General features: G+C 41.6%; 3 protein-coding genes across 3 annotated transcripts in view; 1 reads left to right on the forward strand and 2 right to left on the reverse strand.

The window, feature by feature from the left end:
- The window catches only part of hpca (hippocalcin), an 11,215-nt gene extending 7,515 nt beyond the window's left edge, over window positions 1-3,700 (forward strand). The window contains exons 3-4 of the mRNA XM_008283884.1: window positions 1,058-1,163; window positions 3,603-3,700. Of these exons, the coding sequence (XP_008282106.1) occupies window positions 1,058-1,163; window positions 3,603-3,700 (204 nt within the window). The remainder of the gene's footprint in view (window positions 1-1,057; window positions 1,164-3,602) is intronic.
- Window positions 3,701-6,365: 2,665 nt separating this feature from the next.
- On the reverse strand, window positions 6,366-18,229 carry tmem54b (transmembrane protein 54b). Its single transcript, XM_008283885.1, has 6 exons — window positions 18,153-18,229; window positions 16,716-16,912; window positions 13,812-13,871; window positions 11,205-11,396; window positions 8,446-8,592; window positions 6,366-8,330 (listed from the first exon to the last, which is right to left on the reverse strand). Exons 1-6 carry the CDS (start codon window positions 18,163-18,165, stop codon window positions 7,959-7,961), a joined length of 981 nt encoding a protein of 326 aa, XP_008282107.1. The 5' UTR covers window positions 18,166-18,229; the 3' UTR covers window positions 6,366-7,958.
- Window positions 18,230-20,514: 2,285 nt separating this feature from the next.
- Window positions 20,515-21,243, reverse strand: LOC103358787 (gap junction beta-3 protein-like). The gene has a single exon (XM_008283893.1). The coding sequence runs from the start codon at window positions 21,241-21,243 to the stop codon at window positions 20,515-20,517; it is 729 nt and encodes a 242-aa protein (XP_008282115.1).

Here is a 21,243-nt window from a genome sequence, read left to right on the forward strand (position 1 = left end):
CAAGCTAAAGGACGGATAGCTGATAGTGGCACAAACTTTTTCTTCTTTTCTGAACACAAGACAGCCGGTATCTCTGGTATAATCCAGCGCTGATGAGGGTTTTCTGTGAGGCACATGTGAGGACACCTCCCCTGACGGATACCTGTCTGGAACACCTGTTGACAATGAGGTGATTGTTGGGGACAAGTTAAAAAGACCCAACCATGAACCTGAAGGTCTGTCACACACTAAAGAAGACATAGATGGAACTTCTGTGCTTATATTTGTCAGTGTGAGCTAAATTAAAGGGAATATTTGTTGATTGTTTGCATGCTTTATTTCCTTTGTTGTTGTTTTTTTGGGGGGGAAGAAAATATAAATTGCAGTTTAGTCCAAGATATAAAATGTTAGAGCTGGTATGTCTTACAGAAAAGCACAGGAGGCTTATTTCCTGCAAGCTATTGTAGCTTCTTCTCCGAGGGTGCTGCTGTGACACTGATCTACCGTCAGTTTTACACCCTGCACTCCCAGTGGAGGAGATTTAATGGGCACATAAGCTGATTTTAGATCCGTGCATGAGGCCAGCTGATACTTGGAGCTTCTCCGTGCTCACTTGCAGAGGTTAATTTAATGCTATCAGGGGACGCGAGGCGCTCGTATCGGTCAACAGATAAAGACGTATCAGATCAATACTGTAAGCTCTGCTCGTAAGCCCTCCATTTCCTCCTCCCCCCACCTCAACCCTCCTGGTACATGTCACTGTAGTATGATGGCTTGATTCTATAGGCGTCCAGACCCTGTGTGGGTATTTGTGGCAAAACAGCCCAGAGAGCAGCTCTTAGCATCAGGAGTAACAAATGTCAGTGAATCATGTGGACTTTTAGAAAGGGTGTTTATCAGCATCTTGAAAGCTGCGGAGCCTTTATTTTTCAGTTCGGTTGTGTTTTCGTTCTCTCCTGCTGAGTCTCCTTAATGGGTCCCTGCTGGCTTGAATTCACTTATCTTTCTGTTCTCCTGCCACCGCCCACCCAACCACCCACGTTGTCTCTCTGCTTCTTTCTCTCGCTCTGTCTCTCAGGCCATCTACAAGATGGTGTCATCTGTGATGAAGATGCCAGAGGATGAATCCACGCCGGAGAAGAGGACGGATAAGATCTTCAGACAAATGGACCTCAATAATGATGGTGAGAGGAGGAAATGGCAACAACATGGAGGGATGGATGCTGAGGAGAGGGCGGGGGGAGGGGACACATGAATGTGACGGGAAAAAATTACAATGAATTTCAAACAGCATATGTTTTATTTCACTTTCTTGCCGAGCATTCATTATGGGATTACAAGATCCTGCTGTTAATCAAACATCAAACAACCCAACATGCATCTTCTATTAATACCAAACCAAAGGGGAAAAACACATTTTCTTGCAACATTCTGTCTCTTTTTCTTTGAAATAGGATGTTTTTTTTTTAATTAATTACACAACAAATTGCAGAGTTGTGCCCATAATCATATGTATCATCAAGTAGGTGGTAAGCAAAGAGTTTAGTATCACCAACATACATCCACAGACCCAATCTACCTTGTTTCAGCATTGCAGGCTGTTGCTGCTGATGTAATGGTGTGAGGAGTGTGTTCTTGGAACACTTTGGACCTCTTAATACTGAACAGTTATGGTTTTTAATGCCAGAGCCTGTCTGAGTACGGATGCTGACTCTGTACATCCCATTATGGTCACAGTATACCATCTTCTAATGGCCATGTCCAGCAGCATTATACAAGCAACACAAGCAATACAAGCAAGCGAAAGTAAGCTGGTTTCATGAACATAACAGTGAGCTCAGTGGACGTCGAAGGCCTCTCCAGTCACCAGATTTGAACCGAGCATATAAAATATGAGCATAGCCGCCATAATGTTACCCATTGGCTTGTCAACTCTTGGAGTCTTTGGCATTTGGCCAACGCCATGTTAGCTTTCTGAAACTGTGAGTGAGCAGCGGATCTGACTGGAGAACCTGGTGACACCACACACAGTGACCTGTCAATCACAAGGTAGCCCCGCCCTAAAGCATTCCCTGCTTTATTGGCTATTTCGCTCTAAACAGAACCATAATTTACTAAATGAACATTACGCTGTATTTAAAAATGAAAGTAGGAATTGAAACTGTAAACGAATTTAGGAAATGTTTGCTGCGATAACAGATGAAGTGAGAATTACAGTCATTTTTCTCATCGATGTCACACAATCTGACTTCTGTTTGTAACCAGAGGAGTCACCCCTGCTGGCTGGAAGAAGCAATGCATGCTTTAGCCACTTTTTCATTGGCTCATTCACCTTTGTTGTACAGTCTGTATAGTCTGGATCCAGTAGAACACCTTAGAGAAGTGGGAGAATATGAGGTTGCAGTGCAATCAAGTCATTATCTTGTAAATCCACAACACCAAAACGAACAGTCTGTTTTGCTTTGGGTGGTTCCTAACTGATTGAAATGATTGTAATAGGAGCTGGACATATCCTCTAAAATGAAATGAAATGAAATGAATGAAAATGAAATGAAAAATACTTTATTTATCCGAGAAGGGAAATTCAATTAAATTCAATTAAATAAAAAGAAATTCAATAAATGCTCAGGAAAGGTGCTTCTATGTTTCCTTTCTCGTCTCCTTTAGTTTAGGATACGCTGGAGGCTTTCCTAAAAGAAATGAGATCATACCGACACTATTCCTTGCAGCGGCAACATCCGAAGCAAGTCAATATTTCAAGGTGTTGACTGAGTTGTGTGGCAGTTCTTGAGTTCTTGAGTTTGCACAGGCTTAGAATCAGATCAGAATCAACACAGAAGCCTGTCTTTCAAGAAAACTGGATGTAAGACATTTTTAGCTAGATTATGTTTTTAATTTAACAGCAGTAGATTTAAGCACAAAACACCCATCTTGCATGAAGTCAACAGTTCTAGTTACACAATCATACTAATGGGGATTCATGTTGGTAAATGTGAGTGGACAGGAAAGTGAGTAGAAGCAGCCGTTCTCAATGTGACAGCTGTTCTGTTTGACTTTTTTGACTGGGAGCCTACACTCCTTTTTTATTCAAATTTCTCTTGGTGATAAAGTGACGCTTGTATGAAATAACGTGGTAAGAAAGTACGGGGCAATCCATATCAAATGCACTTTTATTACGCCATCTTTGGAAGGTTGTAGTCACCAACATTTACCATTACATTACTTTGTTAGTTACTTTTGCATCTTTCCTTCACATCTTGACACATCCCATCAAGGTCAATGGAAATTGTTTAGGGATGAGAAAGGATGTCATTTAACTTATTATTTTTGACTAGTCGACCACAACTTTAAGCTTTTCTGAGAGCAAATGGACGCCCACCCCAACCAGCAAACCCCATATTAAAAATCTCTGTCACGATGTTTCACACCAGGATAAATAACAGATTCAATTCAGGTCAGCACAAAATCTGATTGTGCTCTCAGATTCCTTCCTTAGCAATTCTGATACCACGCTGACTTATTCAAATAAGCCTCATCATAGTCTGTGTGTAACACGTCTGCCATATGCCCACAAACTGATATCTTTCTTCTTTTTTTTTCTCTCCCTCCCATCTGTCTTGCAGGCAAACTGTCCCTGGAGGAGTTCATCAAAGGTGCCAAAAGCGACCCCTCCATCGTCCGGCTACTCCAGTGCGACCCCAGCTCGGCCTCCCAGTTCTGAACCCTGCCCGTGCCGCGACCCCTTTATATATTTTTTTTTGCTCCTCACCCTCTCTCTGTTGCTATTGAAACAGTCACTCAAATCAATGCATGATGGTTCTTGTCTCTCATATCATCTTTTCTTTTATTTTTGTTGTTGTGTGCAAGGATGGAGGAGGAGGATGAGAAAAAGTCATCGCTATCATTTTATATTTGGGAAGACGGAGGGACATGCATACGTTTAACGATCGATCGAGAGAGGCGCCCATTAATGTTCCTGAATATCTCTCTCTCTCTCTGGAACGTCAGATTTCCAGGGAGTGGAAGTGTGGATGTTTTTTTTTTGTTTGTTTGTTTTTTTTCGCAAGCGTGGGGATCGCTCGGTTTCTCCTCCGACACACGTGTATATCATGTATATACTGTACGTCTGTGTATATCATAAGATGAAGTACATTTGTCTTGATGTATGGCGCACGCTCTCTGGCATTGGAAGGCAGTATTATGTAGCGTAGCTTCCTGGTCTGATTCGAACGGAGGTGGAGGTTGGGATGGGGGGGTGGGGTGCTTGGGATTTTACTGCTATATGATCTTTCGCTGAGAAAAAGAAGGCCTAAGATCCCATTCAGTTTTTATCAACATCTAATGATTTTTAAAATTTTAAATGCTTTTTTTTTTTTTTCATTTGTACAGACTGTTTTTCCTCCTTCATGTTATTTTATTTATTCATTTTTATTCTTATTGTTGTTCTTTTACTTTGATATGTTGTTTAAGATATTCCAGTTTACAGTGACAGAGAGAGAGAGAACACGCGAGTTTAAGGCTGATCTCTTTGGGATTTGACGTGAAAGCGAAGAATAATAGTGAAGTTTTGGTGGGATCCCATGATGCATTTGATCAACGGCACCAGTAGCACATATCGTTTGAGCCGCCATGTGTTTATAAAGTACGGCTGTGCAATTTGGTTCGAATGCGTGCGCGTGCATGTGAATATACACCGTATGCTTGAGGCTAACTTTTACAGTATTACCATGTTGTGTTGTTTCTTAATTTGTAAGTATTTTAAAGCTCTTTAACAACGAGCAGTAAACTTAAGATAGTCGTAACCTGTCACTATACTGCATGATCCGATGGAAAAAAAAATCCACAAAAAAAAAAAAAACAGTTTACGCACAGTGGTATCTTTTTGTAGCTCCGCAGCCTCCTCCGCACCGGATCAGGCAGAAAAATGATTGAATATTTGTCTTGCTTTGGGACAACCCCTGCCCTCCCGCCCCCGCTCTCTTTTTTTCCTCTGACAAGACAGAGAATTCACTAAGGGCTAGTTCATCACTCTCTAGCTGAATGCTTTTTCTGACCTCCTGGATTAGTCTGCTTGCAGAGCAGTTAGATGAAGGGACTTGTTTCACGGGATGAGGCCAAGTTCAAATACTTGCTCTGATTTGGAGTCTTAGGGTTTACAAACACATTGTCGCACTTTGGCAGATACCAGTGGCTGCATTTACATCGGCGCCTTTAAGGTTCTTCCTTTGTTGTCTTCTCATTTGTAATTGGAAGGTCAAATATTTTTGAAAATGCATAAATTTGTCAGTTATATCAGAATAAATATGAGGCTTTTGTGGTTTTAAAATATGGCCTTGGCTGAATGAAACATGCAAAGATGAATATTGTGTGCGTATGTAAACAGAGCCACTGGTTGCAGCACAGCCAGCAGCACTCTCACATATCACACCTTAAAAATGCCCCATCGTTAGATCATTAATGCCACCTTCTGTTTTTTAAATGAAACACACCTTAAAGTTCAGTCTGTGAAGTGGGTAAACATTGGACAGGGGGAAAAAAAAAAAAGTTCCTTTTCATGTTGAACAGGAAGGTTTTACTGCAGGACTCTTTAAATGGGATAAGAATTTTGTATTTATTCAATTTTTTTTTTTAACCTGGTCAAGAAACTCCACTCGAGCAACATCAGATTGAAACAAAAAGCCTAATTTAAAGCGTCAGTAATATTTCACTACCTCACACACTGAGCTACTGTGTGCAATGAGGGCGAATTGAAGCGACGCCGAGAGTCTGAGAGCTGTGCTGCTGCAGCTGCATCCACGTGACATTAAGACTGATGGAAAGTTAACTTGTACCAAACATTTGCACAGGAGCTTCCTTACCAGCCGCACCTCTGCTTTTGGGGATCCTTTAGTGTCACTGCCTTCTGCTGGTAGGATAAGGAACAACAGTTGCTACTCCCTGATCTACTACAGTTTAAACCTTTTCTATTCTCACTGCCTCTGATGAACTGGTACCTTGTGTTGGATAAATAAGCCCTGTTCTTTCTTTTTTTTCTTTCCTTCCTAACCTCCCTTTTCCTTTCCTTCTTTTCTTCCAGTTTTTTTTTCTTTTTGTTGCATGAAAACCTCATAAGAGGATGTCATGTTTGTTCTGTTGAACCTGAAATCAAAATATACCTATGTGTTTCAAAGCTGTGGACTGTGTCCTCATTTCTGCTCATTTAGAAATGCATTAACAGACGTTTATTTGTGGCAGCTGCAGGTCGTACACCTGCCACGACTGTACCAACCTGTCAGGAAGTCTACCTGTGAGCGTAACCAGTCGTACCTGTCGGGCCACTAGCTGCTGCCATTACCACATATCAAAAACTTTAGAGCTCACACACAAAAACACACAAGACAGTAGCATTACTGAGAATAAAAACTTTATTTACTTTGGCAATAAATACAAAAACTTCCACTACTAGTTTCTCTTGACCTAACGGCGGATAAAACAGACACACACATTGGATTCAGACAGGCAGCACATACCAGAGGCTCAATTCTTGGCAAAAACAGGTAGAAAGCAGAAGGCACACCCACACACACTCGGCGTGCTGTAAACGCTTCACTTGTATGGATAATTATTACGCTACCCGCCCTTTCTATATGTGTGAATTCAAACCTTAAAAGAAATAGTTCAACATTGTGGGAAATACACTGGTTTTGGGCAAAAAGTCCCCTTAGCACGCTCGTTTTTCAGCTTAAAGCTTAGACTCAGGAGGCAATTAGCTTAGCCAAGCTAGCATAAGCAGAAGAAATGGCAAGAATGGCTATTTCTGTTTGTGTAAACACTGAAAAGAAATTTAAAAAAAACATGAAAAATAGTGTTAATTAGTGGCACCGACACACGTGTTAAGTCAGATTAGCCTTTTCTCCATTTCAAATTTAATGCTAAGCTAACTTCATACAAAGGCTGAATTCTCAAGCGTGTGTTCACATCACGTTATTTAAAACAAATTATTACAGTGATAGGAGGTTCGTTCATAACTGGTTTCACAAACTGCTGCAAGTCTGTAACATGACAGAATTAGCCAACGTAAGCAATGTGACGAGGTAGCACTGGAGCTAAAGCGTCATGAAACGGTAGCGCATTCATGTGGTGTTGGAATTTGAAAAAAAAGGGTTCCTGGCTAAGAAAATTCACACAAGTCCAGAAGTCACAGGAAACTTCAGCTTCTGACTTGCTAAGTTCTTCATGTCACAGAAACGTGGCGGTTCGCTGTAACTAAGCAGACTAATTTCACCAAAACCTTTTTGCACAATTGTGATTTATCTAATGCAAGTGTACATAAAAATGTTATGGAAATACAGTTTGTGACTCCCAAGTCAGAATAAGCGATGTTTATCTTGTTCTTTTTAATTTTGCAGATGTTAAAGCACCAATAACCCCTGTGAAAAACCACACCTTGTAATCTTCACACTTTCATAATAAACAGGAGTTCTTGTTCGGTGTTTTTTGTTTCGCTCTGAGGAGAGGTGGGCGCCAATTTCCCCCCTACATCAAGTCTTAATTCAAAGCAAAGTTAGCCATGGTTTAACTGCAGCTCCGTACATCAGACATTCGAGTGGTATCAATCTCCAACTCTTTACAAAAAAGTTATTTCCCATAATGTCAAACTATTCCATTGAGGACTGTCACCATGTTCTCCCTCTAGCGCTCACCTGAGCTCGTATTTCTCTCCTGATACGAATATTTTGTCTCTCATAAGTAGACAAGAACAGACAAACTCACATCGCTGGGATCCTGCACACCGTGCAAACAGTCTGAGCCTGAGAACACCCATACATCAGGTCAACTAAATAAAACATCTTCAGTCTCTGAGGTCGTGGCTGTGAAGTACTGACAGGAATCGAGGGTAGTGAGCATGTTTAACTCCAAGCACTGTGGCTAAAACTACAGCATAGAACCTGTAAGCGCTGTGTTTCATTCTTCGAGAAGGTCTAACATGTCAAGTATGGCTAAATCCAGAAGCTGGACCTTTCCAGTGCACCCCTCTGCAGCAGCTGGTGTTGCTCCGGTGCCCTTTGCTGGCTGCCAGACCTTGTTTCTGCCCTTTCTCTGTCTGACCTTTCTCTATACGGTTGGTGAAGAGGCCGCCTCTCCGACGGAGGAAGACTCTGGTGCTGGCGGGGAACATGCTGCTGTGGAGGAGGAGGAGGTCGGTGCTGCTGTCTTGGAGGTGCAGTGGTCCTTCTTGGAGGTGCAGCGGTCCGTCTTGGATTTTCATTGTAGTGTCTTGGACGCTCAGGATGGCGTGTTGCAGGTTCATTGTAGCTTCTTGGAGGCTCAGTATAGCGAGCAACTTCCTCCATCGGCCTCACCACATTGATCTATCCAAACAGAAATTGTGAAAGTTTATTGATCTAATTTATTACCACTGTCCTACGCACCATCTCGTCATCAAGGATTCTGTTTTTAGATGTGTGTTTTGCATCAAAGTCTCACCGCTCTGCCGTAGTCTCTGGGTTTCTTCCTGGTGGGGCAGCAAGGCAGACCCAGGAAGGAAACGCAGACAGCAAAGCAACGGGCGGAAAAAACCAGCTGGATGACACAAGTCACGATCAGAGGAGCCCAAAGGATCAGGGTGGTACTCTAGGGGAGGGGAGAGGAGGAGGGGAGTTAGTGGAAAACACCAGCTGGACCATTCAAAGAGTACATTCAGAGACCATACAGTACAGGTAATGATGTGGTACAGATTCTGTTCTCGGGCGACTAACTGCAAAACAACACCAGCAAGTCCGGGAGTTTCAGTTTGCACAGGAGAGTCAGCTTTGTGAATAAAATATGCAGAGCAGAACGTATCAAAGTAAAAGTGTACGGGGGGGGATTCAAAGTAAAAGAGCTGTCTTTTGTTAGGCATGCTGACTTGCAGACTACAAAGAGAATGAAAAGTTTACATCTTGAAGTTTGGAGCTTTCTTTGGAAATCATTATGAAATATGCAGGAAGCACAGAAAATAAACCTTGCGTAACCATCATTACTGCCTCTAAGCAACTGCAAGTATTAGAACCAGAAGTCAAAACACACTTTCAGGTGATGTAATGCGCCCTCCGGCAGCCATATTGGAAGTCCCCAGCTAATATACGGTGCTTACTGAACAGCATGGCTCGGCAGTCTCAGTAGGCTGCGACAAAGTTAGTTACCTCTGAGTTGGAACCCAGTTTAAATCTAGTTTATCACAAACTTCATTTGTAGGTAACACAGGAATAAAGCACACTCAAGAGGACTCTAGTAATCCCTCGTTCCAGGAACAGTTTGCCTTTAAATGTTGTTGTTCTCTTTTCTTTTCTTCTTCCAAATAAATTTGGATGATCTGGGGATTTGTTTAAAGACACCTTCTGGTGAAAACCTGTCAGTTTTTACCTTGTGAACAAATCCATAAGATGTTTCTTAATGCTAGAAGACAAATTATGAACAAAACAAGCAGACAATTAGTCTGTTTGTCTCTCAACTCAGGGAGATTTTATCTAACATTATTGATAGACACCAAGTTAAATCAAGCCAAGTCCCAAGTTGCAAAAAAACAAAACTTAGTGGCCAGCGAGTTACTTTACTTTAACTAGTTACTACTTTAGGATGCTGCAGTTTATCATTGAACATGGGCTAAAGATAGCATGACAAGTTTCTAGCAGTTACATTCATTACATTACATTAATTTCTAACAGTTACATTCTATTCTAATCTACTAAGGCTAAACTAGCCTGAGGTCAACAGAAGTGTCATTTTTAGCTCCATTTTTTTATACAGTGGAAAATGTGCAATTTTGAAATTACATTGAAGCGAAGAATTTGTATGTTCAGGGCTTATGGCAGAGCTGTAGGACTATGAATGTAAACCCTCATAGCTAAAGAGTTAGCAGCGTGCTTCCTGACAAACGTGTCGTACACATCAGGACTATCGTGGCTACAGGAATTGCGACTGTGTTTTCTCTGACAAATTAGTGAAGACAAGTAGCAGAAAAGCTTTATAAGCATCTGCGAAGGGAAACAACACGACGTCTGCACAGCGAAAACAGCACGATAGCAGCAGATTGAGTCCTGTGAGAAGAACAGGATGCCTTCAGGAGCGGCACTGTGTCGGCCATCGGTACACAATGTGTAACACAGAATATTGGCAAAAAGCAAGAGAAAAACAACTTGGGATTTTTTTATTTTATTTTATTTTAAATGGTAATAGCCTATATGATGTTTTTTTTTTTTATGTGCAGGAAAAGTCAAGAGTCAACACCATGTTTTAGCATTTCAACCTTAAAACTAAATTTAGATTTCCAGGGTTATATAATTATCAAAGTTGAATACATGCAACTTCATAAATCCAAAGATTCTTAATGAAGCAACGGTCCAGAGTTACATTTCAGCCATTTTTTATCATATTTTCATGTACCGTTAGTAACTGTGATACACAGAGATAAGCTTTTAGAGGTTAAATCACTGACTGGAAAGGGATTTTAAAATACGAACATATCTGTTTGTGTGCAATACCTGCCACAGAAACAAGGCTTCACACTGTGGTAGAGAGTGGCACCCTGTAATTACCACTCTGCACCACTGCGAATGACAGATTGAATTGTAAACAGGACTGTATGATGGTAGTCTCCTTTTCAATAATGAGATGAGTCAAGCCCTCCCACTGGTGCACTGTGTCACAGACGTGATTGAAAGAATATAAACACAATGGCTGATTGTACGTCTGTCTGCTGCTGTGTTTGTGCTATTAATGGGCGAAATCTGTTCAAATTAAAGTCCTCACTGTACGCAGCGGCTCTGCCATTAACCCATTGTGTCATAAATAAAGCCAGACCACGACAAAAGGTCACGCAACTGACAAATTGTCAACTGCAAGCCGTGTTAAAATGCCAAAGCGGTGTTGATGTGTGGATGCGGCACTGAGGCTGAGCGGGCCTGACAGTCCATCTGCAGCACACTGGAACAGGACGCAGCCTGAAGTGGGTCGACAGGGTCAGGTCAGCGATTCTGCCACCAGCCCGTCAGCTGCACAGTGTGACTGACTGAGTGGCAGCAAAGACGGACAATCCAGCTTCCTTCTCCCACACCCTTTGTACACACCATCATGTACAGCCTCCCTGCTCTGCTGTGTTCATGTCGCTTTGGCGATGGTCATCTGTTCAAAGAGCCGGCAGCTGCGCGAAAGGTCACAGTTCAAGCCTTGATCTCAGCATCTGTCTCACACACTGATACACTCACGTAGATTCGCGTGGGGTCAAAAGGACACTCGTTGGTGACGCTGGAGTAGCCGATGGCGTCGGGGAAGCGGCAGTGAGTCAGGAGGCTCCGCCCACCGTGAATGATGGCCCTGACCACGGACACGAAGAGCCCGACGGCCGACGCCGCCGCCATGAGAGCGGCGACCAGACTGACTGTGAAGAGAGACCACGTCTGGGGAAGGAAAAAAAAAACACAAAATAATCAGGAAAGAAAATCTTGATGACTGATGAAGCTTTAATGCTCCCAGTTGGGAAACTGGGGCGTCTGCAGCAGCAAATAGATAAAAGGCAGACAAAGAGTAAACAACATCAATAGAGCTTTTTTTTTCACAGCATATATTTTGACATGTCACAGCGAGAAAAGCTCAGGTGTATTAATGACGGCTGGATTCTGCTTCTACCTGCTGACTCACTGTCACGGCTTTCTGGGACTCCTAATGGAACTGTTCCATCATTATCCATCATCCTGTTTTTTTGTGCCATGACAACTCAAAATGTGTGCTGTGGACAAGGCCTATACAAAGAGCGCAAATACAGTAGCGCTAAGGCAGCAGCTACAACACAAAAGGATCAGATTTAAACACAGGGGGGAAAAAAGATCTGTAAATATGTTCAAGAAGAAATATTGATGTCATCTTATGAACAATCAAGAACAAATACTTCAGAAAGTTTAGACTGAAAACACAGGCTCCAAAGTAGAAACTCAGTGCAACAAATGTACCCCTGAATAAACGTGAGTTCATGTGCGATTTAAAATAAACATTAATTGCATGCCCATGGTTGTAAAATAATCTGAACTTTTCAACCACAGACTGTGTGTCTTTATCATGGCTGTAAAAAGAGTTGCCAGGGGAAGGAATTAGCAGGAAAACATAGTTGAAGCAGTTATCAGGAGGTATTTAATGAGCCATGGTACCGCTAATCAGAACAGCATCCTCCTAAAACGACACCGGGGACAATGTTCTGTTTGCACAGAGTCGCTCCGACACAGACGGCGAGAGCCTTAGACTTGGCACGAGGGTTATCAGTGGAAGTTTCTGTGGCAGCTTAAACTCTGTGAAGAACATTACATAATATCAAAGAAGAAAAAAAAAAACCCTTTCTTGCTCTTTGGCACTTAACTGCAAGATAAAACTTCACTAAAACAAACAATGAAAAAAAGCCTCATGAATATTGGGAGCACATTCTTTGGTCAGACGATACCAAGATAAATATGTTCGGCTCAGATGGGATCCGGCATGTTTGGTGTGAACGTGGCCACCTCAAAGCAAAGAGCAGCTGAAAAAATAGGCTCTGAAAACTGGCTGAACATCTCTCCGGAAATCTGGGGATCCTCCAAGGCTGAGGAGGATCAAGTCAAAAACAAGTAATAAAGTATTGAAAAATAAAATAAAAGATCGATATCTGAGTAATGATTTTGTTGCGTTAAGTTTCTACTGTTGTGTTTTTAATGCAGGCGTGAATCAGAATGAACAGCAAGTTCTCCTCTGCAATAAAGTGATTTAATAATAATAATAATAATAAATGATGGCCATTTATGGTCACGCTTTAAGAAGAAAATTCCGATCCGGTCACAGCAGAAACAAGGCAGTCGGGACTGTGTTAAAACTATGCTAACAATTAGGCCAACAAACATAAACACTGTACAACACACTAACATTTACTTTGGCTCAGTCCCACACAGACTGTGCTGCTCCACCGCTGAAAACAATCTCCAACAAATGCATTAACACTCCCGTTTGCAAAATGACGGAGCCCAGCTGTGTCAGAGAATTACTTGAACAAAATTTTGTGACCCCTCTTCATGGACGGGTTTGACAGACAGTTTAGGAAGTGATGGGAGGTGGACTCGCTGAACTGTTTTGGAAAAGTAAAGAATGATGCAAGCCTCAGCCGGACTCCCGAGACGAAACTATCAGCAATGTATGTTCAGAAATAATAGACTGGGGTAGGGAAACCTCTCCTTTAACAAATTTACAAAAGGTGAGACTCTCTCTTCACTTTGCGATGACGACTGAGGTGTTAAATCGACGCTTGATAACAAAATAACACATCTGAGAGATTACAAGCAGCTCGTATGACGGAGGCATGTGTCGACACGTTTTCATTCATGCCATGAGACGACTGCATGACTGAATAAGATAAGGAGGCAGTTGGTGATCAGACTGCTCCCTGTTAGTTCTGCCCTGCCTGCTTTAAGGTGGCTCTCGCCAACAAAGGAAGCGGGGAGGGGTTTATCACGCTTACTCATTCTGTTCAGAGAAGCTGCCTCGTCGGTCCCGTCTGAGCAGCCCGACAGCTGACTGAATAAACACAGACTATTCCAGCTCTGCAGGGCCAGATTCGGACACCTGAGGCAACATGCTGGCTTTCATATGTGAGAATAAAGAGCGAGTAAAATATCAAAGCGAAAAAGGGAAGCGAGCAGCGAGCAGGTAGACGGACTGAAAGCAGCAGCCTGCTATGAAAATACTGATTTGGAAGAGTACAGTTAGACAAAGTGAAGACATCAGGGGGGAAGAATGCACTCTACATTCTTGCCTGGATGTTTGAAATCAAAGTAAAAAAAAACAGAAGGGATACTAACCAGGCCTCTACTCTTCTTGTTTTTAGACAGAACAATAGCCAGAACACCAACAACGATGCCCTGCAGAGAGAAGACAGACGGGATTTAGAAATACATTCATATTGTTCCATTTGTAGCAGCTACAGTTAAAACCAGAAGTTTACATACACATTAAATCAGACTAAACTTTTCCTGTTTTAGGTGAGTTAGCAAAATTATTTATCTTTGCTAAATGCCAGAATAATGACAGAGATGAATTTTAAAGAGATTTTTTTCTTAAAAACTACTTTCTTCAAAGTCAGAAGTTTGCATACACTAAGATTACTGTGCCTTCAAACTATTTGGGAAAGCCCAGATGATGATGATGATGTCATGGCTTTGGAAGCTTCAATAAGTTAATTGACAACATTTGAGTTAACTGGAGGCACACCTCAAACACGCTGCTTCCTTTTGTGACAACATGGGAAATCTAAAGAAATCAGTCAAGATATCAGGAAGAGAATTGTGGACCTCCACAAGTCTGGTTCATCCTTGGGTGCAATTTCTAGATGCCTGAAGGCTCCACGTTCATCTGTTTAAACAACTATATGCACGTATATGTAACGTCCAGCCATCAACCAGACTATTGTGAGAAGCTTGTGGAAGGAAACCCAAAATGATTAGCCCAAGTCACACAGTTTAAAGGCAATGCTGCCAAATACTAAGGAGATGTATGTAAACTTCTGACTTTGAAGAAAGTAATAAAAAAATTCTCTCTCTCGTTATTCTGGTGTTTAGCAAATGGAAATAATTTTGGTAATCCTAACTGACCTAAAACAGGAAAAGTTTAGCCACACTGAATGTCAGACAGTGAGGAAAAAGAGGTTTTGTGTCTTACAGTGTATGTAAACCTCTGGTTTCAACTGTATATGACTAAACAGGGAAAGAAAAAATGCAAAAACTACCACAAAACATAATATAGTTTGATTTCACATCCTTTTTTTTCCTCATCCAGTCTCAGGACAGTTGAGGCAGCAACAACACAACAGCTTCCTTCAACACTACAGCTGTGTTATCACCACAAGCATTTCAAACGTGACGTTATGCACGTCTGTGTGTTTTCGAAGTTGTTTTTGAGAGGCCCTTAAAGAAAACCATCACAGACTGGCCCTCTAACTTTTGTCACCAATTGGAATTATCAGTTTAAATCAGGGCTCAGGTGTTAGAGCGAGTCGGTCAATGATGGGAAGGTCGGCGGTTCGATTCCGTCCTGTAGCCTGTTTCATGGTCGTTGTGTCCTTAGGCAAGACACTTCACCCAGCTTGCCTGGTGTAAATGCGTATGAATGGATTATTTGAGGTGGTGGTCGGAGGGGCAGAATGGCAGCCACATCTCTGTCAGTCTGCCCCAGGGCAGCTGTGGCTACAATCGTAGCTACCACCACCAGAATGAATGTGTGTGAATGAATAATTGACAGTGTAAAGCGTCTTTGAGTGTCTAGAAAAGCGCTATATCAATCTGATCAATTATTATTATTTATTATAAATGTGTTTTTGTTGTTTAGGAACAGTGATTTTACAAGTAACCCCGAAAGAACAGACGGATCCAATGGGACTGTTTTGCAGGATACAGCCCATGAGCGTCTGACACCTCTCACATCGTGTCAGACGCTCACGGGCTGTTTGCCATCTTCAGAAAAATACCACCTCGTAGCAACTTTCAGGGTGTTTTGTGGTACAAAACTGAAGAATCTATCTGGTGTAATATGTTTTAAGAAGTAGAAGCTCAACAGTAGGAAGTGAACCACTGGGAATTAAAGGCATTTAGGAATAAATTTTGGCTGTAGTGTCCAAGTTGAGAGGACAATTGTTTGGCCAACATCGAATAAATTCTCTTTAGTGAGTCCATCACTGGTGTTACTTTTATTAGGAGAAAATCTGTTGTGTTTGGCGAAAGGAGGAAAAAATTGCGTTCATAACTTTGAACCTGCCCAACCTAATGGAGACTGCTGCGTCTAACTTACTTCACATGTGCTAAATATTTACCGGCAGTCAGCTCCAAACTAACCAAACTCTTCAGTGCAGCTTTTGTTAAAAACCGACGGCAAAAAGTCAAACTTTGCAAACAAGCAGTTTGTATATCACAGCTTAACAACCGACACAGCAGATCATCAGTACACTAACTTGTCTGTGGTATATTCCTCAACAGTTCTTGTGTTTCAATCACCAGATGATGGAGTTATCTGAATTTTGTACATTTTGGTTTGAGTCTGATCACTTCAATATAAAATATCCAGGTCCTAATGATTTAACATGCTGCAAGTACTAGCTTTTTTCTGCTAATTTAGAATTTAATTAGTTTAGTAGGGCTAGCAGGTAGAGTGCACTTCAGAAGATTTAGTTAATCTGGAGATAAAACGCAGATTATTTTCCCTCTGCGACCCATCGTTGGTTAAAAAGTAAGTATGGAGTCAGTTGACCGAGATTTTCTTGACTACAAATCTACTTAAATTACGGTCAGATCTTCAAACACAATCTATTTTAACTAATACGTCACAAACCCCTGCATTGTTTTTAACTGCACTAAATATATCCTCCCCCTAAAGGCTAATCCCGTCAACAAAAGCTAAGTATAGTTGAGAATTAGCAAACTTGGCCTTAGTCGATGAAAGATTGGAGGTGCGGATTAGAAATGAAAAGTTATCTTAAGCACATCGCGTGACTATTTATTTGTTTTAATGCAGAAAAACAGGTCATTCAAAAGGGTGCTTCTTCTGGTCACGGTGTCATAACAGCAGCAGTGTTTGTGCAGCGAGTCATCAACCGAAAATACTTCTGGAGAAAAAACTGTGTGAGGCAAATTGCAAAACTCCCTTAGAGTCCATAGTTATAGTTCTCTCGTGATCGTGTAGAACAGGATCAGAGTGAAATCATCCTGTGCACTCACCACCAGGCCAGAGGTGAGAGCCACCACGTTGGAGATGGCGTACTCCATGGCCCGGGCCTGCTTGTGGAGGTTGATGTGCCTGAGCACCACGCCGTGCACCAGCGCTCCCAGTAAGAAGTTAACGTGACCCACGAGGACCACGCTCAGACCCATCTTCATCAGGGCTTTGGGCTCCTCCAGGCTGCTGCAGCACAATCCTGAGGATTGAGGGAGGAGAGGCCGGTTAAATTCCAAAACACAGAGAGAGCTGCAGCGATTTCATGTCACGTTACTTCATCCGTGATGCTCCGGGTGTATTGATCACAAACACAGGAGTCGGGTCCAAACTACAGCAGAGATGTCTCCTGTGTTAATAATTAGCTGCTGAGCACATACATAGTTGCAGTTCGGGCTGCGCAAACTGACAACAAGTGTGTGACACTACAAAAAAAATATCTGATGCTCCAGGGAAAGTGTTCATCATAAAGTCAAGTTATATAAAGTAAAATAATTGTGAACGCGATTTAAAAAGTGCAAAACTTGACAACAAGACCGTACGTCTCTTAATGAATTACTTGATGGAATTTATCAGGCTACCTTGCACATACAGTCGTCCTCAAATGTATTCATACCCTTCCATTAAAGAAAAGGCAAAAATTCACAATAGTCACTCAAATAACTAGAAACTGAAAAAAGTAATAATAAATAAAAATTTCCTAAATTATAATTTAGTGAAACATGACACTGCTTTTAATTGTGGTTGAAAAAAATAATTAGAAAAAAAAAAAAAAAACGGTCCCGTAGAAATTAGAGCACTTTGCTGATGAGCAGTGGGCCAACAGCAAAATACCGGATAGTTACAGAAAACACTTGATTGCAGGGATTTCCAAATTACAAAATATTATTTTATGCTTTTTTATAATATATTTCTATTGAACCACAACTCATTATTTTCATTACATTTTATTATTTTTTGTCAATTTTCACACTGAACCCAGTTACAAATGGCACAAGTCTCCATTTCCACCCGGCCTCTGCTCACATCCCCAACATGGCAGAGACAGCTCCACAGCCCAGTATTTGGAGAATGCTCATTTTCACGTTCCTGCATGACCTCAGACCTCCCACATGCAGAGGTGACAATTTACATTTCACAGAGCTGTTGAGCCAGAAACGACCAGACACCAGGTGGGATGCCAGTTCAAAACAGATCAGAGGATTTTAAATTATTCAGCAGCACTCGTTCAGCCTGGTTTAAATCATTTTTGAAGTTCTGAGGTCAAAATACAAAAAAAATACAATAAAAAATCATTCACATGATAATGCGATTTCAAAGCTCCCATCCTCGTGCAGCTGTGCCACACCACCACCACCACCGCACCCAAACAAACAAGTGAAGGTATGAAACCAACACTGGCTGCGTTTAATGCCAACCCCCCCAACAGGTGTATTTATTACCTGTATCGGCCATCTCTGTCAGGTGACCATTCGCTTCAGCTGACAGGTCTGTGTGTGGAGCTGGTCAGCGTGTCCTCTTTTCTCTTCCAACTAATCAGACTGTCCTGTTAGTGTCACGCAGCCAGACGCACTGAATGTGGCACTTTGACAAAATTTCAAAATAAAACTTTACCCGAGGACGTCTCCCTGCCTGTTTATACTATTCTAGATTATTTAAATGTCAGATGATCAGAGTGACTTTGAGCCCAGAAGCTAAATTTGCGCTAACTAGTGCATGTGAAGATGAATGTTAAAAATATCAGCAAAAACTGGGTTGAGGCTGTAATTGCTTAAACAAATAAATAATTTGCACCAAAATTTAGATTATGTTTAAGTGATAATCTGTGTTAAATGAATGCTAAAAATGTTCCAAATTTCCTCAAACACTCCTTGTGTATTTCTTCTTTGCTTACACGCGCATGCTTTTATTTTGAAACTAAAGTTGTTTGTTAGTTGTCTGTGAATAAATTAGGCAACTTTGACGCACCTGTTGGCACCTCCCCGTGTTTTGGTGTGGTCGAAGTGAAGCAGGGAAATGTCTGTACATGAGTGTAGACGACACTACAATCAAAAGACTGCATGCATAATTGTCTTTAAAATAAATAATGATAATAATAATTATTATTATAATGAAGGTTGGCTAAATGGGTTGTGCTTAAGGACCTCACCTGGCTCAATGCCTGATGACAGATGTGAAGATCCCATTGCAAAACTGCCAACATTTACTATTATTTTCAAACAATAAAATATTTTGCATCAAAAATAGTATACTTATAAAAATAAATACAGCTGCCCACAATTCAAAGACAATGGGTTGATTAGTGTTTCTAAATATAATTCCCTGTAGGTGAGCGAGTGCATGGTTGTGTGTGTCTGTCTGTGTTGGCCCTGTGATGGACTCTATGTCAGCTGGAGAAGTCTTCTCCCCCCCGTAGGCCTCCACAGGATGAAGCAGATATAGCATGGATGGATAAAAATAAAGCAGACGACATGTTTGACAGTCAGGTGCCATTAAAAATGCAAACACATGACGTCTAAGGTTGGAATAAACATCTAAAAGCAGCAGTTAAAAGATGCTGTAGAAACTTACAGCAGTCCAGCTCAGTAAGCAGCTAACATAATAAACAATAGGAAAACAGTAGAACCCTGGGAACATGTGTTCTCTGAGGGCTTTACCCTTCACAAGATTATGCCTTTAGGGCCACCATGTGGAGAAATGACGCTATTGACAAAGGAGACGTGGCAGATCTTACTCATGAGTGTTCATTTTCTCTGATTTTATTGCACCAAGATGGAAACTTTATTATTTTTATACAAAAAGGAATAATGAGTCAGTGTAGCTTGTTGTTAGCCTGACAGTGGTCACAAAAGTGTGAAGAGTTGCTGACTTCTTCGTTTAATGATCACTTAACACATTATCGAACTGTCTTGTTACAAAAATGTTTGTAATACATAAAAAAAAAAATTATTACAACGCCATCATAGTCTAAAGAACATTTATATTATAATTAATTTGCAAATTTCAATACCCTTAAAGGATACGTTCACCTTTTTTCAAGACAGACTTTAAAAAAGTACTCACAGGCTCATTTAAGTCATAAGGGATCGCTACCTGAAATATAAGATGGGGGGACAACATCTGCAGTGTTTCCTCTGTGTAATAAAATTACTTTACAGGAGGAATTGACTAATTATTGGCGCGACCACTTACTGGATCCAATAGCTAGCATTTTTCTGATGATCAGCATTGTTATTTCCAATTACAGATGGAAATTCTGACGCCTCTCACAGCGCTGTTTGATTGGTTGCACGGCACAGGTAGCAGCCTAAATAACAACAAAGGATAAATATCGGAGAGTTCTTTTAATTAAACTTATATGAGCAATAAATAAACAAAGGTGTTTCAACAAAGTTCTGTCTCTGTAGTTTAAGCTCTCAGTCTTGACACCAAGATTTTAATTTTTACTGAAAATGTACATCAGCTCCATATATTGATTATCGATCTCTTTCATTAGTAAGACTCAGAATCTGTATCAGCCCTGAGCTAATGCGAGGCTAAAGCTCTCTAACATCGACAAATCAGCAGGTGCATAATTTATTTATATTCATCTTATTTGAATCATGTTAGGCAGAGATCTCGAGTTGAACAGTTAGTGGCCAACTCTTTCACTGTGCATGAAGATGTGAATATAAAGATAGACTTGAAAGAAAAAGGTGAACATGTCCTTTAATTGTAAAAAACATAATAATAAAAAATGATTGCCCCGTAGTTGAACAATTAAAAGCATAAGACACCTCTTGGTTCCCTATAGTGGATCTCTACCTATTCTTTCAGAGAGGACTTGCCATCAAAGTCCGTATCAGGGTAGATCTTTCTAGACGAGGTGTGGACGCTGCCTCTGTGCCTGAGATTCACCATCCGTAAAGCAATCAGATAGAAAATCTCACAAATGTTGAGCACCACACACACGACAGACGCCCCCACCATGAAGTAGGTGAAGATGGTCTTCTCAGTGGGTCGGGATATGTAGCAGTCCACCAGATTTGGACAGGGACTGACATCACACTGGACCTTCCTGGGCAGCTTGAAGCTGTCGTAGATGTAGTGGAGCAAGTAGAGAAAAGTGATCTCGAAGGCAGTTTTGATGAAGAGGCTCATCAGATACGTCCACCACAGACCGCCGTGCTTCTGGCCCGGGTTGTCGTAAAGCCGAGTGTTCTCTCCGTGCTTGGCCTGGTACTTGCGTTCCCGTTCTTCTCGGTAGGCCACGTGCAGCACCACCATGAAGGAAGGGCAAGTGACAAAGATGAGCTGAAGGGCCCAGAGACGTATGTGGGAGATGGGGAAGAAGTAGTCATAGCAGATGTTGGTGCATCCGGGTTGGCGAGTGTTGCAGTCAAAGTGCCCCTGGTCGTCGCTCCAGACCCGCTCGGCAGCCACCACGAAGACCAGCACCCGGAAGACGAAGACCACCGACAGCCAGATCCGTCCGAAGGCAGTGGAGTACTTGTTGACTCCACTGAGAAGACCCTGGAGGAACTTCCAATCCAT

The sequence above is a fragment of the Stegastes partitus genome, unplaced genomic scaffold (genome assembly GCF_000690725.1).
Source record: "Stegastes partitus isolate 25-593 unplaced genomic scaffold, Stegastes_partitus-1.0.2 Scaffold331, whole genome shotgun sequence".
Taxonomy (NCBI): domain Eukaryota; kingdom Metazoa; phylum Chordata; class Actinopteri; family Pomacentridae; genus Stegastes; species Stegastes partitus.

Excerpts from the sequence above, each read along its gene's own strand:
- LOC103358787 (XM_008283893.1), bottom strand. The coding sequence starts at position 21,243 with ATGGATTGGAAGTTCCTCCAGGGTCTTCTCAGTGGAGTCAACAAGTAC.
- tmem54b (XM_008283885.1), bottom strand. Across the intron at positions 13,872-16,715 it reads CTCTCACCTCTGGCCTGGTG|GGCATCGTTGTTGGTGTTCT; the intron begins GTGAGTGCACAG and ends TTCTCTCTGCAG. Across the intron at positions 8,593-11,204 it reads TTGACCCCACGCGAATCTAC|AGTACCACCCTGATCCTTTG; the intron begins GTGAGTGTATCA and ends CCCCTCCCCTAG.